Consider the following 23,489-nt stretch of genomic DNA (forward strand, 5'->3'; position numbering starts at 1 on the left):
CATGAATTTTAATTTTTATGTGGAGCAACCAATGGGCCCTTTAGGAGTGGAAGACTTGGTGCTACAAGGAACTCTTGAAACACAGGCTCCAGCCACAAAAACTCCACAAATCCACTTACCAACCTGTGTCCTTTGCACCCTTTTATCTGCATCTGTGCCTAGAAATAGGCAGGAGGGCCCCCCAATGCCCAAACCCATTCTCCTCATAGCAGTTCTGAGGAAGAACGTGATGAGGCAAAGGGGAGGGGTGAGAGAGCCAGATTCCCTAAGAGGCTGTTTTAGAGGGAAGAAAAGTATCTTAATGTATTTACAGTCAACTGATGTGCAAACAAGGATGCCAACAACCCACAATGGGGAAACGAATAGTCTCCAACAAACGGTGCCGGGAAAATTGGATGTCCATCCCTATGCAGAAGTTGAAAGTGGACTTTTATCTCACATCACACTTAAAAATCAACTAAAAAATATGTCAACAACTTAAGTGTAAAGCCTGAAACCTAGAAGAAAACAGGGGAAAGCTTCTTGACATTGGCCTATGGAATGATTTTTGAGTTTGACCCCAACTTTGAGTTTGACCCCAGCATGGGGAGGCAGGAGGGAACAAAGCTAAAATGGGCAAGCGTGACCACATCAAACTACAAGGGACAAACTTCTTTCTGCACAGCAGAAGAAGCCATCAAGAGTGAAAAGACAATCCAAGCCATGGGAGAAAATATCTGCAAACTATGTATCTGAAAGGATGTTAATATTCAAAATATATACGGAACTCAACATACCAAGGGAAACTTCCTCAACTCAATAAAGAACAGCTACAAAATTACCGTACAGCAAACATCAATCTTAAGGGTGAAAGACTGAATAGTTCCTCCACAGACTGGAGATAAGGGGGTCCTCTGTTCCCACTGCTAGTCAACGTACTATAAGTTATAGCCAATGAAATAAGGTAAGAAAAGTGATGTAGACCAGAAAGGAAGGTTTAATAATGTACCCATCAACAGAAGGTATTGCAGTTGCAGTAAGATGAATGCCTCCCCACGCCTCTCACCACCCACCAAAAGGATAGCCCTCATCCCTATAACCCGTGAGGGTTACATTCTATGTCAAAAGAGAGTTTGCAAAAAGAGTTTGTCCTTGTGCCCTAGTTAAGGATCCTGAGATGCAAGATGATCCTAGGTTACCTGGCAAACATGATACAATCAGGAGGGTGTGATAAGAAGGATATAAGTGGAGTTGGGAGACAGAGAAGTCGTTGCTCTGATAGAAGTAGGATGGGGACAGATGTTAAGATGCTACCTTAGAGGAAGTGGGCTATGAGGCAAGGCAATTAAGCAGTCTCCAGAACTTGGAAAGTGCAAGGAAACAAATTCCTCCCTGGAATATCAAGAAGGCTAACAGTGCTGTGGATCCATTCTAGACACCTTATGTTGAGAAGTAAAAGAGAATAAATTTTATTGTTTTAACTCACTTAGTTTGGGGTAACTTTTTACAGCCACATTAGGAAGCTAGCGAAATGGTGTACACAGAAAAGCCCAAAGAGGGACTCCTGGGTGGCTCAGTTGGTTAGGCGTCTGACTTGGGCTCAGGTCATGATCTGGCGGTTTGTGAGTTCGAGTCCCACATCAGGCTCTGTGCTGACAGCTCAGACCCTGAAGCCTGCTTCAGATTCTGTGTCTCCCTCTCTCTCTGCCCCTCCCCTGGTCATGCTCTGTCTTTGTCTCAAAAATGAACAAACATTTAAAAAAAAAAAAAAAAAAGAAAAAAGCCCAGAGAAGCTACAAATCTCTAAAGTGAGATTAGTAAATTCTTTTTTTTTTTAAGTTTATTTATTTACTTTTTTAGTAATTTCTACACCCAAAGTGGGGCTCAAACTCATGCCCTGGAGATCAAGAGTTGCATGCTCTTTAACTGAGCCAGCCAGGCGCCCTGTAAGATTAGTAAATTCTAGATATTCAAGATCGACATTAAAAAAATCTATATTACTTCAATGCAGTAGCAGTTAACACATGGAAACTGAAATTAAAAATACAATTATATGTACAATTGCTCAAAAAGGAAAAAGTACAAACATACGTTAATCTAACAAAAACATTAACAGGATTTTGATGCTAAAATCTATAAAAGTTTACACAAATAGAGACCTACCACAGCCATTTACTGGAAGATACAACATAGAAATGATGTCAAATGATTACAAATTGATAGACAGGTTAATGTAATTTCTATCAAGGTATTTTCTACAATACAAACAAGATTATTCTAAAATTTATAAAGAAAGGCAAAGGAACTAGAATAGCCAGAGCATCTGAAAAAGAATAAAGTGGTCAGAATCATTCATGCAAGATTTCTAATATAGTAAAAAGTAATCAAAACTACGTTGTATTCATGGAGTGAGACACAAATAAATCAACGGAAAAGAACAGAGAACCCAGAAATGGCCCCATACAAGTACTTCCAATTGAGCTCGGACAGAGGTACCAAGGAAACTAAGAGAATTTTAAAAAAAAAAACAAAAAAACTCCACAAAAACTTCATACCTGTACTAATATTAGCTCAAAAATGATCATAGCTTTAAATGTGAAATGTAAAACAATAATACTTTAAACCAGAAAAGATTCCATAGAACATTATCCTCAGGATCCATATACCTTTTCTCTATCTCTGTGTTATCTATCTTCCCATCTGGAGTTTTAACACATTTTGACTTTATTCTGTGGTATGCTTTGAGTATTTGAAAAAAACCAATTTATCCTGTGGTGTGTACTATTTCGGTATCTCACTTTAGAGAACTTGAGATTTCATTATTTTATTCCTCATAGAAACTCTCTGGGGGCACCTGGGTGGCTCAGTCGACTGAGCGTCCGACTTCGGCTCAGGTCACGGTCTCGCGGTCCGTGGGTTCGAGCCCCGTGTCGGGCTCTGTGCTGACAGCTCAGTGCCTGGAGCCTGCTTCGGATTCCGTGTCTCCCTTTCTCTCTGCCCCTCCCCCGCTCACGCTCTGTCATCAAAGACATCGAAGGCAGGATGTTTGACAAAAAGCCCTCTCAGATTCATTACATTTGTAAGGCTGCTCTCCGGTGTGGGCCCTGTGATGTTCTGTAGTTTTGATCCATGGGTAGAAGCCTTAGCATGCACATTACGTTAATGTGGTTTTATCAGAGATGTAGATCCCGATGTCTGGTGAGTTGCGAAGCCTGTGTAAGTCCTCTGCCGCACACGTTGCATTTATGTGATTTCTCTTTAGTGTGGGCTCTCTGATGCCGACTCATGCTTGAACTTCAAATCAAATGCGTTGTCACACTCCCTACGTTCGCCAGATTACTCCCCGGTATGAATTCTCTGATGGCTTGCAAGGCTTGAATTCTGAGTGAAGACCTTGCCACAATGACTACATTTATAAGGCTTCTCTCCAGTATGGATCATCTGGTGTCTAGTGAGGTTGGAGCGTTGAATGAACGATCTGCCACACTGATCACACTGGTACGGTTTCTCTCCAGTATGAATTCTCCGATGACTAGGCAGGCTCGAACTCTGGCTGAAGACCTTGCCGCATTCGTTACATTTGTAAGGTTTCTCTCTAGTATGGATCACCTGATGGTAAGTAAGGCTCGACAGCATGGTAAAGGCTCTGCCACACTCATGGCACTGGTAAGGCTTCTCTCCAGAATGAGTCCTGCGATGACGCGCGAGGTGTGAATCATAGCTGAAGACCTTCCCGCATTCGTCACACTTGTAATGTTTCTCTCCCGTGTGGATTATTTGATGTCTAGTGAGATGTGAGCTCTGATTAAAGGCTTTGCCACACTCGTTACACTTGTAGGGTTTCACACCGGTATGGATTACCTGGTGGTTAGTGAGCTGTGAGCCGTAGGTAAAGGCTTTGCCACATTCGTTGCACTTGTACGGCTTCTCTCCCGTGTGAATTCTTCGGTGACTCACCAGGCCTGAGCTCTGACTGAAGACCTTGCCACACTCATTACACTTGTAAGGCTTCTCTCCCGTATGGATCACCTGATGGCTCGTAAGACCTGAACACTCACTGAAGGCCCTGCCACACTCATTGCAGTGGTAAGGTTTCTCTCCGGTGTGAATTCTGTGATGACGTACGAGGTGCGAGTTGCGACTGAAGACCTTCCCACATATGTCACACTTATACGGTTTCTCTCCTGTCTGGATTACCTGGCGTCTAGTGGGGTGTAGACCGGGATTCACTGCTTTGTCACACTCCTCACGTGTGTAAGGTTCTTCCCTGATGCGTGCTTTCTGGTCTTGTGTGAGTAATGAAGAACGCAAAGGATCATTCCCACGTTCATTAGAGATGTTGGTCGGGACTCTTGGAAGAATTGTGTGAAGCAGTGAAACTGAGGCACTATCGTGGACAGACCTCGCCACTTGGTGACATTCGTAGATTTTCCCTTCAGTCTGAAGTATCTGCACGCCAGCCAGACGTGACTGAAAGCTTAGTCCAGACCTGTTTTCAATCGGCTCATTTCCTGCGTCTCTTCTACCAGTCAGGTTTTTGTTAAGGGTCACGAGCACACCTTCGTAATTTCTTTCCCCGTCCCTCCGCTGACACTCAGAGTCGTGAAAACTTTTCTGGATATCTCTGAAGCCACAATCTTCGGCGCAACGGCTTTCATGTCTTTCCAATATAACTGTCTGCAATACTTCCCCTGTATTACTGTTTTCTTTTGGTGGTAGTTCCTTGATCACACATTTGGGAGAGAGAGCTACGAGATATAAAGAACCATAGGTTTCCAATTAATTACAGAAAAATCTCATATTGAAAAACATATTACACCAAAAGTACTACATATATTGATCAGTTATGAAATGTTGCAACCATGACTTTCAATTTTTAGGAACACAAAAGGTACAGGATTCTTTAATATAAAAGGGTAATTACATGTAATTCAAATTGATTTTAAAGCCTACTTTAAATAGTCAATGTTGGGGCACCTGGGTGGCCTAGTCGGTTAAGCGTCCGACTTCAGCTCAGGTCATGATCTTGTAGTCCGTGGGTTTGAGCACCACATCGGACTCTGCGATGACAGCTCAGAGCCTGGAGCCTGCTTCGGACTCTGTGTCTCCCTCTCTCTTTGCCCCTCCTCCTACTCATGCTCTGTCTCTCTCCCTCTCTCAAAAATGAACAAACACTAAAAAAAAATTAAATAATCAATGGCAAAAAAAAAAAAAAAATCACAGTATGCAAACTTACGTTAGCCCTGAAAAGAGGGGGATTTTCTCATCATGTTCTGCAATGGCACACCATTACCTGCCAATTTTTCACAGAAAATATATGGTTGTTTCATGTTTGAAGAGGTAAAAGTACTGTCCATATTTACTGCATCTTTATTGGGCACTAAGCACAGCATGATATACTCTAATGGTAAATAATCCAGAACAAACTTATCTAACGAGTAATCTCAATTTTTTTAACATTCATTTATTTTTGAGAGATGAGAGAGACAGAGCACGAGCGGGGAGGGGCAGAGAGAGAAAGAGACACAGAATCCAAAGCAGGCTCCAGGCTCCGAGCTGTCAGCACAGAGCCTGACATGGGGCTCAAACCCACGAACAGTGAGATCATGACCTGAGCCGAAGTCGGATGCTTAACCGACTGAGCCACCGAGGCGCGCTATCTAAATAAATGGCAATTTAGAATTGGAAAACTATAGTAGCACTGGGGAAATGAGGGAGACTTTAATCAATGTTATAAAAATATTTTTCTGAATACCAGTCATGTAACTATATTCCCTCAGAATGGCCATTTTTAACAAGCAGTATAAGTCGGCTATGCTGCACTGTGCATACCAAAAAACCATCATCTGTAAGTCATAACGACAATTAATAAAACATTCTAGTAACCTAGAGTAAAAGCAGGACTGAAATAATAAGTAACCACAATGATACAAAATTATAGTTTGTGGAATTCTCAACAAATCTCTCGAGAGGGAAAAAAAAAAAAAAAAAAAGCAAGGGCTTCTATTCCAGAACCAGCATACCATATGAAAACTGGAATTTATGTTAAGACCACTCATTTTTGAAGTATCCAGTCAGGGAAATACTGAACATAATTGGGAAAAAGAAGTCAGAAATCACAATTATGATTTTTTTTTAAGGTATCTCTATGCCCAACAGGGAGTTCAAACTCACAACCCCGAGATCAAGAGTCACATGCTCTACTGACGGCACCAGGCAGGCACCCCATAAATCACAATTATGAGTTTCGGCCTGCACTTATGTAACAGCTCATCAATTCCCTATCTATGTAGTATTCTTTAATTTTTAGTTCACTGGCCACAAAGTATATGTAATAATGAGTTTGTGCGTGAAAATCTTATTAATGAAGGCCAGATCAAACGATGTTTGGACAGAATTATAGAATAAAAACATACAAAATATAGTGCAGCCTGCATGGCCTGAATGTTTGTGTCCACCCCAATATGATGGGGTTGGAGGTGGGGTCTTTGGCAGGAACCAGGTCATGAGGGTGCAGGGTCGCGAATGGGATTAGGGCCGTTACAAGAAGAGATACGAGAGCTTGCTGCCTTACTCTTTCCATCATGCACAGACACGGCAAGAAGGCAGTGCTCTAAACCAGAAGAAGGCTCATCAGGAACTGAACTGACTAGCACCAAGATCTTGGACTTGTCAGACTCCAGAACTGTGAGAGATAAATTTCTATTAGTTAAGCCATCTGGTTTTGGTACTTGCTACGGCAGGCTGAGCCAAGGCACAGACAAAAGACCATCTGATCAAAATCATGACGGAAGGTTGCCGTATCTTACAAAAGTCAAGGAATTTCTGAGACTTTACTATAAAACACGGAATAGCTTTACAAATCAAAACCACCATGAGATACCACCCTACACCTGCCAGAATGGCTAATATTAACAACTCAGGCAACAACAGATGTTGGCGAGGATGCAATGTTTACTGCATCTTTATTGGGCACGAATTCTAAAGCACAGCATGATATACTCTAATGGTAAATAATCCAGAACAAACTTATCTAATGAGTAATCTCAATTTTTTTTAACATTTATTTATTTTTGAGAGATGAGAGAGACACAGCACGAGCGGGGAGGGGCAGAGAGAGAAAGAGACACAGAATCCAAAGCAGGCTCCAGGCTGCTGGAGCATTTTGCATTGTTGGTGGCAATGCAAGCTGGTGCAGCCACTCTGGAAAACAGTATGGTGGTTCCTCGTAAAATTAAAAATAGAACTACCCTACGACCCAGCAATTGCACTACTAGGCATTTATCCACGGGATACAGATGTGCTGTTTCGAAGGGACACACGCACCCCCATGTTTATAGCAGCACTATCAACAATAGCCAAAGCATGGAAAGAGCCCAAATGTCCATCGATGGATGAATGGATAAAGAAGATGTGGTGTACGTATGTATGTATACACACACACACACACACACACACACACACACACACACACACAATGAAGTATTACTCGGCAATCAAAAAGAATGAAATCTTGCCATTTGCAACTACGTGGATGGAACTGGAGGGTATTATGCTAAGTGAAATTAGTCAGTCAGAGAAAGACAAAAATCATATGACTTCACTCACAGGAAGACTTTAAGAGACAAAACATATGAACCTAAGGGAAGGGAAACAAAAATAATATAAAAACAGGGAGGGGGACAAAACAGAAGAGACTCATAAATATGGAGAACAAACTGAGGGTTACGGGAGGGGCTGTGGGAGAGGGGATGGGATAAATGGGGAAGGGGCATTAAGGAATGTACTCCTGAAATCATTGTTTCACTATATGCTAACTAATTTGGATGTAAATTTTTAAAAATTAAAAATAAAATTAAAAAAAAATAAAACATGTAATATCTTAAGCCTTCTAATAGCGCTGACATGGCTAAAAGCCTTGAAGTACATCACCACCACTTTTTAAATAGGGACAGTAGGCACATGGGGTTTGTGTTTCTAACCCTTATTCAAAGAGAAAGTAAGTATGAGAAACAGGGTTTGACCTGGGCCTGCGGGTTCAGACAAAGTGTGCTCATGCATAAACGCCTGCAAATCACAGTCAAGATCAGGAGCTTCGACATAAATACGTTGAGGGAGACACCAGAGCTGTGTTGTGCTAACAGTGTTACCTAGCCACGCTGAGTACCCTGTCACCCCCGCAATAAGGATTTCTGTAGTGTCCTGAAACAGCGATACAGTGGATAAGCAGGGATCTTTCTTAACGTGGTAAGTAGTGTGGCTGGTGAGGGGGGCCTGCGGGAATCAGGGTGTTCAAGTTCTACACAATTCATAAGCTAGTAAGGAACGGTGTGGTCCATCCAGATGGAGGTACCGTGTGAGGGAAGGTCAGACAGAAGGAAGGTCAGGAGCGGAGGGCAGGAGGTAATGAGCACATGAGAGAAGCGATGGTATTTGCCAATCCACGGAGGGGTAAATGTGCCAGGGCAGTCAGAATTCCAACCTTGGGAAAAAAGAAGGGACTGACGTGGCAAACACCATCATGCTGTCCCACAATGGAATTAAAGGAATTAACTGTAGGAATTATAGTGTGGGGGTGTGGCCAAAATGTAAGACAGGTAATAGGGAGGGAGTGTGGAGACCAGGCAAGAAGCCATGCTTAGAAAACAGAGTAGGATGGGTGGCTGCTGAGGGGGAGGCACAGGGGACATGGGGTAAGGTTGGTAAAAGGGGACAAAATTTCAGCCACGTGGTGAACAAGGTCCGCAGAGCTAACGTACAACATGGTGACTACAGTTGGTAATATCGTATAATTGAAATTTGCTAAGAGAATAGAACTTAAGTGTCCTCACCAAAAAATTTTTTAAAAAGTAAATATGTGACGTAACATGTGTTAATTAACTTGATTACGGAAATCCTTTCACAATGTATATATGTATGTCAAATCACTACAGTGTACCCTTTCAATATATTACAATTTTCTTTGCCAGTTATACCTCAGTAGAGCTAAAAAACAAAAAATTCATCCTCTGACTGCCTCCTCTGAATACTTACAGAACAGTTTACACGAGGATCTCGCTCTCTTGTAAGAACCAGTGAATCAACAGCACAGGGGGAGAAAAAAAAAGGAATTGTGTATTTTAAGCTTTTCATAAGGTTTTATGCATACTTAAGTTCTGGCAGCATGCCTGATTAAGTGTGCAAATCATCTGACAAAAGTGTAAGTGTCAAGTCCAGATACCACGTTATGAGGCTTTTCATATCTGAGGCAACAGGGCTTCAATCTCAGTCAAGTAAGACAGGGGGTCCAAGGAGGAGAATGCAGACACCCAAGGGCAGACCTCCACTTCTGGAGGGAAATTTTCCTCACCCAAGGAGACCAGGTTCCTGTAGTTCTCCAGCATCACGTCCCTGTACAAGGCCCTCTGAGCGGGGTCCAGGCACTCCCACTCCTCCTGAGAGAACTCTATGGCCACATCCCTGAAGGTCAACCATCCCTGAAATGAGAACACATTTCACCAAGGAGCTATGGGGAGTTATCCGCACCCAAAACAGGAAGACGATAAATGTGTAAGGATCAATTCAGATGAAGTAGGTTTTCTTACAGATCTATGTAAGGTATTTCTGAGCAAGTTATGTGTCCCCAATTTTGGCTTATTACACGTTCCCATAAGAGGTTAGGATGGCCTCTAAATCCATATGGCTTTTTTCATTTTTGTGGACAATATAAGAAATATAAAAACAGAAAATCAGGGGTGCCCATTGGGAGCATGCGACTCTTGATCTTGGGGTTGTGAGTTTGAGCCCCACGTTGGGTGCAGAGATTACTAAAAAAATAATAATATTATTATTATTAATAATAATAAACTTAAAAAAAAAATAGGGCGCCTGGGTGGCTCAGTTGGTTAAACACCCGGCTTCAGCTCAGGTCATGATCTTGTAGTTCATGAGTTCGAACCCCACGTCGGACTATGTGCTGACAGCTCAGAGCCTGGAGCCTCCTTTGGATTCTGTGTCTCCTTCTCTGTTCCTCCCCCATTTGTGTGCGCTCTCTCTCTCTCTCTCTCAAAAATAAATAAAGATTAAAAAAATGTTTTTAAAAATAGAAAATCAATACAAGGTTATCTAGAAGTGTTATCCATCATGTTGTGATATCTATCAATGTCACAATGAGTGATATTCAATATCTAGATGAGCAAAGGCATGAGTGTTATCTTCAGAGAAGACAATACCCATGATGGCTTTAGAGGAAGGCCACGGTGAGTAAAGGCTCTTGAAGACTTCCCACGTGCTAGCCATCATGCTAAATGCTTTCCACGCACTAACTCCCATTGACATCGACATCACTCATCATAGACACATCTGTTCCCATCTTACCGAGGAGACAACTGTGTCACACACATTCCCCGAAGCCTGCCCAAGGTCAAATGCTCTAAGAAATGGCAGAAAAAGCTCCAGAACCCAGACATTTAGGCTTTGGAACTGAACCTAAACAACGAAACATATATACCAGATAGCATGAAAAGAATGTTGAGAGAGGGATTCCTGAAACAATTAGAGACAAGTTTAAGGCTAACAGCATGGTCATTGTATCTGTGCATGCACACGCACATAAATGTCACTCTTGTGCTATTTAACTCATTAATGTGATAGTGTAGAAAACATGTAAAGCCATGCAAATACTTAAGATTTAACTTCAAAAATTCATAAACTTATTTATGAAGTAATGATAATGTCTGTAAATACTACAGGCTTGTGTGTCCCTGCACACGCACACGTGCACACACACACACACACACACACACACACACACAAACACACATATTCAAATTTACTGAAGTAAGAGGAGTTGACTCTCCACGACACAAAGGGCCCTCCTCATAGGCTCCGGTCCCTGGGTCACGATGAGCTGGAATCTAAGTGCAGAGGAGAGGGACGGGGGTGGGAAGGTCTGGGGGAGTGTGGACAAACACTTCAGACTCAGACAAGGTTAGCAAGTCCAAGAAGGGCCTTGCAGGAATGAGAGACAGGAAATCGACCCAGGATATGACTTCACCTGACAGACGGCCATTCCCGACTCCTTTCCTTTGCTCTTCCTCCCTTTCCAGGATTCTTCCTCAGGCAGGATCAGGCTTGGGAATTCAATCCTAAGTGTCAAGAAAACGCAGCTTAATGCTTAGAGTCAGTCTGGGTCCTTCCCGTCCTGCAGCCTCACACGGGAAGGCCTCTCCGTGTGAAAACACGGGGGGTGCCCCGGGACAGTGGACTCCTCCAGAGGCCAGCAAGTGACCTTCCCACCCTTCTTCTTCAGAACCGGCTCCCGCCCTGGTGAAGCCCCCGCACACGGCATCAGTGGGGACCTGGGTGGGACCTGACCCTCCCCTGCAGATCACAGGCTTGCCCCGATCACACCCCACGCAGAGCCGAGCCCCCTCACCTCTCCCCGGGTCAGGGGCTGATGTCAGCCTCAGACAGGGAGCACCACAGCCTTGGTGCTCAGCGCTGGAGACACATCAGAAACCCCCCAGGCACTTTAACTAGGACTGAGATCAGGCCCTGTCTCCCCTTGGCCATTTGAAGGGACTCTCCGGGAGGGGGTCCGAGAGGCTCCTCTGAGAAGGTGGCATCAGAACGAGGACCCAGGGGAGGGAGCTTGTTTGCCACCCGCCTCTGAGGGGCCACACAGTTCCAGGCAGAGGGACAGGCCCCGGGAGGCCCTCAGGCAGGAGCAAGCCTGGCCCCAGGAGAGGGGAAGAGGCCTGCGTGGCAGCAGTGGGGTGAGGAGACCAGCAGGGGAGGAGGACAGACAGGCACCTGGGGAGGCAGATCCGGAAGGGCGTGCCTTCCAACATTTGCCCCCCATGTCTTGAAAGAAACGATATGTTCCTCCTCTCATTTGAAGCAAACATCAGATTTTTTTCATCATACACAAATATTTACAAATAATGTAGTATCTCATATTTAGAATTATGTCAAGCTGTTCACTAAGCCCCAGGAAGTAGAGGGTTGCCCTTAACCAAAATGTGGAGGGTGCAGGGGGAGGGTGACTGGGGGAGGTCGAGTCAGTTCTGGACAAGTTAAGATGGATGTGCCCCAGACGTCCTAGCAGAGATGTCGAGGCAGCTGGACACGGGACGGAGTCCAGGGCAGAAGCCTGGTGGAAGTGGAAACCAGGAGACATACAGGTGGTGCTGAGAACCAGGAGACGAAGTGGTAAGGAAAGGCAGGGGTGTAGCCAGAGAGAAGAGGTTCAAGGACTCAGCTGCGGGGTGCCCCACACTCGGAGACCAGGGAGTTCAGCAGACACCAGCAGGGAAGCGAAGAGGTGACCGGGGATCGGGGAAACCAACAGGTAAATAGGGTAGTAAAGCTTAGCGAGATGTCCTCAAACTAAGAAAAAAAAGTGTGTCGAGGAAGAGGGAGTGGTCACATGTGCCACCTGCCCCTGAGAGGAAAAGCAAAATAAAGACAGGACATTCAATCCTGGACTGAGAAATGGGGTCGCTGTGGCTCTGAAAGACAAAGTCTCAGGGGCACGGTAGCTGTTGAAAGCTTGACCAGATGGGGTTCACGAGACGAGTGGAGACCAGATTTGAAGACAGTGGAAGCAGGCTTTTAGGGTCTTGTGTCCTGAAAGGGAGCACGGGGTGGGATGCGCATGAAGGCCACTTGTTGTGCTGAGCACTGGGTGTCGTATGTAGGTGATGAATCACTGCATTCTGCTCCTGAAACTAATATTACGCTGTATGTTAAAAACTAGAATTTAAATAAAAACTTGAAACGTGAAAAAAAAAATGAAAGGGAGTAAGGAAGAGAAGGGCTTACCAGAGGGGAAATTAGTTAATAGAGAACGTTTTGTTATTTAAAACAATTTTTTTAAGTCTATTTGGAGGGAGGGAGGGAGGGAGAACGAGCGAGAGAGAGCACATGAGCAGGGAGGGGCTGGGGGAGAGGACGAGAAAGAGAAGCCCAAGAAGGTTCTGTACGCTCAGTGCAGACCCCAATGTGGGGCTCGAACTCACAAGTCATGAGATCACGACCTAAGCCGAAGTTGGGACGCTTAACCGACTGAGCCACCCAGACGCCCTGAGAATGTTTGGGTTTAAAGATTCAACGAGACAGTGAATAAGCGGCTTTGGGGGGGAGGCGTGCACGTGCATGTGGAAGACGGGCGAAACCACATCTGCGTGTGCTGACTGAAATTATTTCCTGCCGCGTACAAACTCGAGATGGAGTGGAGGAAGGATCCCATCCGGTCCTGAGGCAGTGGGTGGGGCTGGCGACCCGGGAACAGTCTCTGGCTCAGCAACACCCAAAATGACAGTGGTGCAACCTCTCGCATGGCCTTCATTTGGGGGCACTGAAATGCGCAAGGGTATTGTTTGCCCTCGGAACAGTCTTCATCGTGAGGGACAGAGCAGCTGACCAGGTGCAGGGGAGGCACAGAAAGCCAAATCCAGTGCGCCTGGCTGGCTCAGTCAGTAGAACATGCGACTCCTGATCTTGGTTGGGGTCGTGAGTTCGAGCCTCACATTGGGTGTTGAGATTAAAGAAAAAAAGAGTCAAGAGTCCTTCACTCAGACCACTCTCCTACCTGTCAACAGATGTCTACAAGGATGCATGAGCCCCCATGAGACCCCAATATCTTCTTAAACATTCAAAACTCTCACTTAGATCTTCCAAAATGCATCTGAATCCTTCTTGACTTGCAACACAGAATAATCCAGAAGGTTCTCTGAGACCTTCCCTCCAAATCCTCTGTGTCAGACAATGATTCTTGCACAGACTCCACACAGGTTACTGTGTGGAACAGATTCCCAGACTCCCCCCAACCCGTAGGACCGAGGCACCATCCAGCTGCGGCCAGAGCTCCCTGTGGCTCGAACAACATCACAGGGGAATGTGCCTCTGCCTAATCCCTCTCCTTTTCGTGTCTCCTCAAGTGTCATCAAGTTTCCCAATTAAACCCCAGCTGGCAAATCTCAGCCTCAGCATCTGGGTCTGGGGGAACCTGGGCCACGACAACGGCTCCCCAAACGGACCCATGCAGCCCCACAACCACCCAAAAACCACTTCCAGGTGTTCCCGCAGGAACCGAGACACCCCTTCCCACCCCGTCCACACACCCCTCACCCCACAGCCATGCCCGGGACACGCGCACACACCATTCCCTGGGCCATCTGGGGGCCCACACTTGCTTCCGCTTCCCTCCCACACACCCCTCTCGCCTCACTTCCATTTTCCCCATCTTCCCACCTCTCCTCTACATGCGCCTGAGCAAACTGGGCCAAGACGCACGGGCACCACACCAGTAACGGACACGAGTGCAGAGTGAAGGACACCAGGTCTTCAGTATGGACACCAACGAGGTGGCCCCGCCAGGGAACACTTGTGAGCAAGTGGGGACAACAGGAAGTCCAGTTGAAAAACAGTCAAAGGTTGGCCAGATCCAGTGTGGTGGGACGCGAGAGACAGAGAGGCCCCAGATCTCTTCCCAGAGGCCACCAGGTCTCCCCTCCCCACTCACAGCAAGTTGCAAGAACCTCTAGTTCTTTGTGGTGCCTATTTTATGTCCCCTGAGGCTCCTGACCTCGTCCTCACCCTTCCCGAAGGGAAACTGAGACTCTTGACTCTGAGCAGATAACTGCTGGAAGCCAAGCCCCCGCCCAGGATGCAGCCGGTCCCTGGTGACGTGCACAGCCTGGGCCACCTGGGAGCTGGTGAAGGGCAGTGACGCAGCAGGTGAACACGTGGGGACCCCTGGTCTGTAGGGCCTTCCAGGCCCCAGTACGTCCTTCTGCTCTTGAGTAAATAAGCAGCTACAGGAGATTTTGATCCATTAACTGAAATTCCCAGAACAAATACTGGCATGAACATCACCACCTGCCCGGCCTCCTTGGTCTTCCCCGAGGACTACTCAGCTCTACCACAGGCCCGGCAGCTCAACCCAAGCCCAAAGTGAGGTGCAGCCGCCAGCCTGGGAAGGAGGGACTTGGTGCTCCCTCCAGCTGAGACAAAACAGGAAAGACTCAATGGAGACGATTCAACCTGCATAACACGACAGATGGCTGGGGAAGGGCACTTGAAGTGTCGGGCTGGAGAGCCTGGAGAGACATCTCTGAGCCTAAACCTGAAGGAGAAAGGGCCAGAGCTGACATGGTTTAGGGACATCAGGTCAGAGCAGGGACGAGGACCTGTGACAGAAAAGGCTGGTGTTTGGGAACAGAGAAAAGGTGATCATGACTGGGGCACAGCGAACTGTGAGGAGAGGGTAAGGTCCCAGGACGAGGCTGGAGACACTGGCAGGGCCTGACGATTCGGGCTGTGCAGCCACAGTGAGTCTGTATTCTGTCCTGGTGACGATGGAGCCAGCAGAGGGTTCAATGCCAGGGAGGGACATACTCTGCCGAGAGAGTCACCCCTGCTGCAGAGAGAGGGGTGACTGTGACTCAGAGTCTGTGTCTCTGCCTCCATCCTAGTGTTCTGTGTTTCATTTTTGGAGGACTGGGACCCATTTACAATTCTACTGACATCTGGACACTCTGTCCAAGAACTGCCACACGAGATATGCATTGTATTCTGCCAATGAATTCAGGGCTCAGTGTTGCTCAAATCCAGTGTCTGTCTAGTCCGTCATCTCCATGTTGAGCTGGGCTCACTGAGGCCCACAAGGGAGTCATTTCACCAAGTTATCCTGAGAAGGTCTGCGCTGAGTAAGCAAAACTGGGTCTGAATTCTGATAGGGTGGCCTGAATGGCCCAGTGGGCAGAGTTTGCCCACATCACTCTTCTCTCTTAAAAATTCCAGGACCATCTTTCACATGTCTGGGCTAAGGAAACTTCCATTTCTTTTCTTTTCCTTTATTTTTTTCTTTTTAAATAATCTCTAAGCCCAGTGTTAGGCTTGAACTCATGACCCTGAGATCAAGAGTTGCACGCTAGGGGCACTTGTGTGGTTCAGTTGGTTAAGTGTCTGACTTCAACTGAGGTCATGATCTCAACGTTCGTAAGTTCGAGCCCTGTGTCGGGGCTCTGTGCTGACAGCTCAGAGCCTGGAGCCTGCTTCTGTGTCTCCCTCTCTCTCAGCCCCTCGTGCTGTCTCTTTTGGTCTCTCAAAAATGAATAAAAACATTTAAAAAAAAAATTAAAAAGAGTCACATGCTCTACCAAATGAGCCAGCCAGGCGCCCTTAGGAAACTTTTATCTCAAGGTATAATCGCTGTGTGCTCAGGCACTAAACTCCCCTTATCCAGAACATCACACTAAAACATTTACAAAATTCAGAATTTTGAACACATAATGAATTGCTGCTGTAAACACTGCAAGGCGACCACCTATAGAAACAAGACACGAATTTCCTCATCAGGAACAGATGGGCTCTGTTAGGTGACATTTCCAAGTAAATCAGCCCATTCTTCAATATTTGCAGGGGCGCCTGGGTGGCGCAGTCGGTTAAGCGTCCGACTTCAGCCAGGTCACGATCTCGCGGTCCGTGAGTTCAAGCCCCGCGTCGGGCTCTGGGCTGATGGCTCGGAGCCTGGAGCCTGTTTCCGATTCTGTGTCTCCCTCTCTTTCTGCCCCTCCCCCGTTCATGCTCTGTCTCTCTCTGTCCCAAAAATAAATAAAAAACGTTGAAAAAAAATTTTTTTTTAAGTAAAAAAAAAAATTTGCAAAAAGCAGGCAAGAGGAACTTGAGGGGAATATCTATTTGGTAGCTCATGGGCCACTGTTTCAAAAGATCACATAAAAGGTAAGAAAACTGAATATTAAAGTGACAGCTTAAACCAGGTTTCGACTTACATAAGAGATTACTGACATGTTTACGAAGTACACACTGGAACAGTCTAAAATTATACTAGATACTAAAGGAAGTTCTCAATATACATGACAAAGAGAGAGCTTACAGACCTGTCTGAACCAAACACAATAAACTTAAAAAAGAAAAGTTAAAAAAACATTTTTTTTTAAACAATGAAGTATGAGACCAAAATTTTTAAAAATGGCAAGGTCATGCTTAGAAAAGAATGCCAGAAACTGTTTATAGGATGCTTTCAAAGCTCACTTCAGAAGTTAATTATTTATAGGAAAGTATAAAGATGTATTTCAAGCTTCAAAAAGGAAAATGATGTAAATATAAGCGAATCAGGAAGAAAAAAGTAAAATCCATTACAAAGAAGCAACAGTTTTCAGTTTTCATGTTCCATAAAAAGGCAGCGTGTCATGAGGGCCACTTCTTGCCCCACTTCTATCCTCGGAGCCCAGACAAAGGGAAGAGGGTGACCCATGACTGAGTGAAGTCTCTGCCTTCCTGGCTGAACAGGGATTGCAAATAGAAGGTATATTCTGAAGCAAATAATTATAAGATGCACAGGCTTTTTAGAAAGGAGTTTTGCAATCCTCACACTTATCTGCATAATTTATTCTAATTTTAAGTGTATTATATTATAAAGCCATATGTAACGTAACATACTTCATCAGCCATATCCAACCAATTCACCATTCATCTGGATTACTTTGCTCACTACTGTCTTTCCTTCTCTCAATATTTATCTCTCCCCCAACCCCTTTTCTTTTTTTTTTTTTGGTTTGCTTTTCCATTTTCCCCTTGGGTTTCTGCGCATTCTGTTCCCCTCTCCTGTCCTGCTGTTTCTCTCCTCTGGGTTTCTTCTTGCACACTTGTTCTGACCCATTCTGTAACCTGTTCCCCTTCTTGTGGCTTTCTCCCCAACCTTTCTGATTGACCCCAATGTTCATGCATTTCTCTTTCCTCCCCAGCTCCCATCTGCTCTCCCAGTTAAGTGTGCTCTTTCCCTGCTACTCTCCCTCTGTCCCCACTCTCTGGCACCCCCAGCTTGCTGGGCTCCCTCCCGGCTGTTTCTCCCTCCGTTCCTCTGGTCTCCTCCCATTGGCCCCTTCTTTCCTCTCAGCACCACGTCGCGCAGGCTGCCAGGACTCCAACTCTTTCAACCTCTCCCTAGGCTCCAAGTGAAGTGCCCTCCCCTTTGTTACCCACGCTCCTGTTGCCCCTCTCTACATTTTGCTCCCCATCATCCCTCTGGAGATTTCCTTTTTACTCTAAATTTCTCAACCTTCTTTTCTCCCACTGCTGCAACTTTGCCATCTGCTTCTGGTTCTCCCTCATTCATTTTTCTGTAATTCTCTCGGTAGGTCTTGTGAAAATAAATAAGGAAACCTCATTTAAAGTGGAGGAGGGGGGGCGCCTGGGTGGCGCAGTCGGTTAAGCGTCCGACTTCAGCCAGGTCACGATCTCGCGGTCCGTGAGTTCGAGCCCCGCGTCAGGCTCTGGGCTGATGGCTCGGAGCCTGGAGCCTGTTTCCGATTCTGTGTCTCCCTCTCTCTCTGCCCCTCCCCCGTTCATGCTCTGTCTCTCTCTGTCCAAAAATAAATAAAAAACGTTTAAAAAAAATGGTTAAAAAAAATAAATAAATAAAGTGGAGGAGGGAAACCCTGAAGTGGGAGCTCTCTGGCAAGTACCACTCCCTGTAGCCTGCTTAACCAGCAGGAAGAACGAACAGAAGAATTACTTTAACAAGGGAGGTCCTTTTTCACATGGGAATTTCATCTCCTGCTTGTAAGAAAATAAAGGAAGAGGGGCGCCTGGGTGGCGCAGTCGGTTAAGCGTCCGACTTCAGCCAGGTCACGATCTCGCGGTCCGTGAGTTCGAGCCCCGCGTCAGGCTCTGGGCTGATGGCTCGGAGCCTGGAGCCTGTTTCCGATTCTGTGTCTCCCTCTCTCTCTCTGCCCCTCCCCCGTTCATGCTCTGTCTCTCTCTGTCCCAAAAATAAATAAAAAAAAAAAAAAAAAAAAGAAAAAGGAAAAAAAAAAAAAGAAAATAAAGGAAGATCCCTTCCTGCCCCACCAACAGACGCACTGACCACCACCTGCAGCCACTGAAAAACCGCCACAACCTTCAACTCTTGTTCTTCTCCAATGACCTTCCGTTTAAAACTCCCCCCGGGGGCGCCTGGGTGGCTCAGTCAATTAAGCCTCCGACTCCTTGATTTCAGCTCAGGTCATGATCTCGCAGTTCCTAAGTGTGAGCCCTTCATCAGGCTCTGTGCTGACAACACGGAGCCCGATTGGGATTCTCGGTCTCCCTCTCTGCTCGTCCCCCGCACGTGCTCTCGCGCACGCGCTCTCTCTTTAAAAAAATAAATAAAAAACAAAAAACCCTCCCCAATTTCCTCCTAAAAATTAGAGCTGACCTTCCCTTTCTCTCCCAACTTGCCAATAATTCACCACTCCATGCATGTCCCGAACTGCAATTCCTCTGCTTCTTCCAGAATAAAATCATTTTGCTGGTAAAATAACTGACTTTTGTTTTTAAGATGGGCAGTCCCTCTCCTCCGGATTCCTCTCACCCAGGAGTGGGGTGTAACTGGATGCCCACCTCCCACAAAAGCACATTATCCAGCGCCGGGTGCATGGTCTGTCTCAAGACAGGCCCTTTCTAGTCCTCCCCAGCACAAGGTGAGGCCTGGGGAACTAAGAGGAGCCGTCTGAGAGAGACGCGAGGTGAGAGGAAGTGAGCGTGCCTCCGGAGAGGGCTGAGCTCTCCAGAATCTCAGGGCGCAGGTAAGGACCAGCCTCTCCCGAGGGGGCGGCCCGGCGCTGCCCTCTAGGGGCAGAGAGCAGCGAACATCCACCTCGCGAATTCCAAACAAAAAGGGAAGCCCCCGGCCTCCCACGGAGACGTCTGAATTTACTTGGACTGGAGGAGGTGGTGCGGAGATTTTAGCGGCCCCCAGACCCCGGGGACAGAGGAAGGGAGACTGCGAGGCGCAAGTTTAAACAAGAAAGACGAAACTCACACTCCACAGACTGGCCACCGCTCCACGAAACCCGCTTCCGGGTCTGCAGGCAACCGCGCGCGCGCAAAGGGAAGAGGCGGGGCCTGTGCAGGGCGCAGAGCGAAGCCCGGCTAGCGTAAGGTCGGCGGGAGCGGGAGGCGGGGTCTCAGGGGCTGGCGGTAACCATAGAGATGAGGCGCGTGGAGTGGACAGGCGTGGGCGGGGCCGACTCCAGCGCCGGATCTGGGATTCCCTCCCGGGTTTTCGGGGCTTGGGAGTGCTGGAGTCAGCCTGGTCTTTATCCTGGGAAGCGGCACTTTCTATTTCAAGTTAATGTTTCAAACAATTTTAAGGTAAAAGCTTAGAGTTTTGTGGGCGCCACTTATGTTGGAAAGTCAGATGTTTTCCTCTTCACAGCTGAAAACGATTCAAGTCAAAAGCCACGAGTCCCGCCAGAGAGGATGAAGCAACTCAGTGATCTTGGGAGCTGGGACCTCGGTGCGGGGTGGATGTGGGCGGTGGCTGGATCCTGGAACACTGTTGCAATTAAAGTTAAGTTAAACAACTGAACTGCAAATGGATGCAAACTGGAGTGTGAAATGCAGATTCTGCCTGGGCGGAATGTGCAATTTCACAAGTGCACCCAGGCCAACATTTCCGTTTATACTCCCCATTCACCTCGGAGTCAGACTCAACCCTGTGCTGTGTTCCAGAGACTTACCCAGGGACAAGACCTGGGGTGTAGGGCTTGGAGGGCTAAGGCATGTGATAATTTATTACTTTTAAAAAAGCAATAACTTTAAAACAAAGATTAAATTACATCGCTCTTTTTATACCTACTATATTGTTCCACACGAGATAATTATACTCAAATGCATTCGAGATAAACGTTGACATCACAATATGGTTAAGTCAATAATTTCTAAATATAACGTAATTTCAAATTCACTTTACTATCACTCTGAAGGTGGTTAAAAAGCATGTTTTTTTTGTTTTTTGTTTTTTGTTTTATTCTAAACGTGGTAGTGGGTCACCTGGTTGGTTCAGCTAGTAGGGCATGCAACTCTTGATTTTGTGGTGGTGAGTTTTAGCCCCATGTTGGGTGCAGGGTTACTTTTAAAAAATTGTAGTATATTTCAGTGGTTTTCTTTGTTTTCTATTTCTCAATGTTCTGGCAGATGTGGATAACAAAGCCTGTACACTATATAGTCCTTAAAAGACATTTCAATTTACTTTCACCTAAAAAATAATTAATTTTGCAATATATCTAAGGGTATTTATTTAGGGTTTTATTTAAACCCTACAAAAAGCAAAACTGGATTTTCAAATTTCTAATAGCCTTGTTTTTGCCCTCAATAATTTTTATGGCAATATCTGTGAATTAACATCTATCATGAAATAAGTGATTCTCTTACATCCCTAGGTATGGAAGATTTCACCACAGAAATGGTAATCAATTGAAATATGATAATGTTTAGATAGGAAATTAGCATATTTAAAATATTTTCAGGTAAAATGAAAATATCCTGGCATGACCCCAAAGTGGATACATGATGATATGATGATATATTAGTACATTAAAAATATATATGGTATCTGGGAGGGATTTTTTTTTAAGATTTAATTTCTTTAAGTTTATTTATTTATTTTGAGAGAGAGAGAGCACAAGTGGGAGAGGAAGGGGCAGAGAGAGAGGGAGAAAGAATCCCAAGCAGCCCCTGGACCATCAGTGCAGAGCCTGATATGGGACTCCATCTCACGAACCACGAAATCATGACCTGAGCCAAAACCAAGAGTTGGATGCTTAACGGACTGAGCCACCCAGGCATCCCAAGATTTGAGTTTTTTAAAGTAATATTTACACCCAGCGTGGGGCTTGAATTCACAAACCAGAGACCAAGAGTCATACAGCTCCATTGACTGAGCCCCTGGGAGAGATTTTTTTTTTCTTTTTTCTTTCTTTTTTTTTTTAATTTTTTTAACGTTTATTTATTTTTTTGAGACAGAGAGAGACAGAGCATGAATGGGGGAGGGTCAGAGAGAGGGAGGGAGACACAGAATCCGAAACAGGCTCCAGGCTCTGAGCTGTCGGCACAGAGCCCGACGCGGGGCTCGAACTCACGGACCGCGAGATCATGACCTGAGCCGAAGTAGGCCGCTCAACCGACTGAGCCACGCAGGTGCCCCGAGATTTTGAGATCTTTAAAAGATAGATTATTCTGTGATGTGATATGGCTAACTAGTCATTGAAGGGCATTAGAATATGCCATCCCCAAATACACCCTTTTGCTGTAAGGATTATTTTGAGCTGCTTATTTTGAGAAACAGGAGACACAGGAGAAGCTCAGAACAGAGTGGAAGTTACCCTTTCATAAGGGGAATTACTTTTAAAGGAAATCTCTACTTGTAAAGGGTGTCTCCTCTGTAGAGGAAGAGAAGGATGGCCCTACACAAAAATTTGATCAGAAGCATAACAAACTTAATCCTTGTTTACCCAGCTTTCTTGGATAAACTCTTCATAGCTGGCGTTGCCCCATATTTCTTTTGTCTTTAACTGAAGGTCATATTTAAGCAGGTGGCTGAGGCTACTTGGGGAGTTACTCATTTTTCCCTGTGTCTCTCCCATGTATAGAGGAAGTATACGTGTTACTGAACATCTTTTTTCCCCTGTTAATCTATCTTTTATTACAGGGGTCTCAGCCAAGAGCTCAGAAGAGTAGATGGAAATTATTTTTCCTTGCTTATACTGTGTTGACAAGAAAGAAGTTTCAGTATGGACTTCCATAATCCCAAGCAAATAAATGAGTTTACAGTGGAACATTTCATTAAACCCATAACAATAGAGAAGTTAATAATAGGTGAGAGTCATGCATCTATTTGTTTATAAGGAGTTTTATTGCTTGTAAAATTGTCAAGAGAGCAAAATAAGTATATTCGCAAGAAGTTACAAAGGATATTTCCTCATCCACAGGAAGGTTTTGACATGTCTCCCTGTGATGTCACTTAAAAACAGATACCACTTGGGGTACCTGGGTGGCTCAGTCAGTTAAGCATCCAACTCTTGATTTCTGCTCAGGTCATGGTCTCACAGTCATGAGATCAAGCCCTGAGTCAGGACTCTGTGCTGAGCATCAAGTCTGCTTAAGATTCTCTCTCTTTCTCTTTTCCTCTGCCCCTGCCCCACTTGCACGTGTACACGTGCACGCTCTCTCTGTGTCTCTCTCTCAAAAAATAAATAAATAAAACCAGATGCCATTTATTAAAGATTCAAAAATGTGAAAAACACAGGAACTAATTTGACCTGATGAACATATATTAAACCTGGTAACACAAAAACAGAGAATAAATATTTCTTAACATAGATGAATCAACTAAGGGGCGCCTGGGTGGCTCAGTCAGTTGAGCATCTGACTTCGGGTCAGGTCATGATCTTGCGGTTTGTGGGTTCAAGCCCCGTGTCGGGCTCTGTGCTGACAGCTCAAAGCCTGGAGCCTGCTTCAGATTCTGTGTCTCCCTCTCTCTGTCCCCCCCCCCTTCACACTCTGTTTCTCTCTCCTTCAAAAATAAATAAACATTAAAAACATTTTTAAAAAAAATATGAATCAACTGAAATATTTACCATTGCCAAATTTAAAAAAAATCAAACTTAGATAAAGACAGGTTTTACTTGAGACAATTATTATATTAGAATGTTCCAACCACATGATCTGCGAATGTCTCT

The 23,489-nt window shown here is 45.4% G+C and overlaps 1 protein-coding gene across 1 annotated transcript; it reads right to left on the reverse strand.

Moving 5' to 3' along the window:
* Positions 1-1,432: 1,432 nt before the first annotated feature.
* On the reverse strand, positions 1,433-19,866 carry LOC131499590 (zinc finger protein 665-like). Its single transcript, XM_058707686.1, has 4 exons — positions 19,790-19,866; positions 11,015-11,105; positions 9,329-9,455; positions 1,433-4,727 (listed from the first exon to the last, which is right to left on the reverse strand). Exons 2-4 carry the CDS (start codon positions 11,027-11,029, stop codon positions 3,316-3,318), a joined length of 1,554 nt encoding a protein of 517 aa, XP_058563669.1. The 5' UTR covers positions 11,030-11,105; positions 19,790-19,866; the 3' UTR covers positions 1,433-3,315.
* Between the last annotated feature and the right edge of the window lie 3,623 nt (positions 19,867-23,489).

The sequence above is a fragment of the Neofelis nebulosa genome, chromosome 17, assembly GCF_028018385.1.
Source record: "Neofelis nebulosa isolate mNeoNeb1 chromosome 17, mNeoNeb1.pri, whole genome shotgun sequence".
Lineage (NCBI taxonomy): Eukaryota > Metazoa > Chordata > Mammalia > Carnivora > Felidae > Neofelis > Neofelis nebulosa.

What these genes read in the sequence shown, in the direction of transcription:
- LOC131499590 (XM_058707686.1), bottom strand. An exon ending in CAGGAACCTGGTCTCCTTGG is followed by an intron (nt 4,728 to 9,328) that starts GTGAGGAAAATT and finishes TATATCTCGTAG; the next exon opens with CTCTCTCTCCCAAATGTGTG.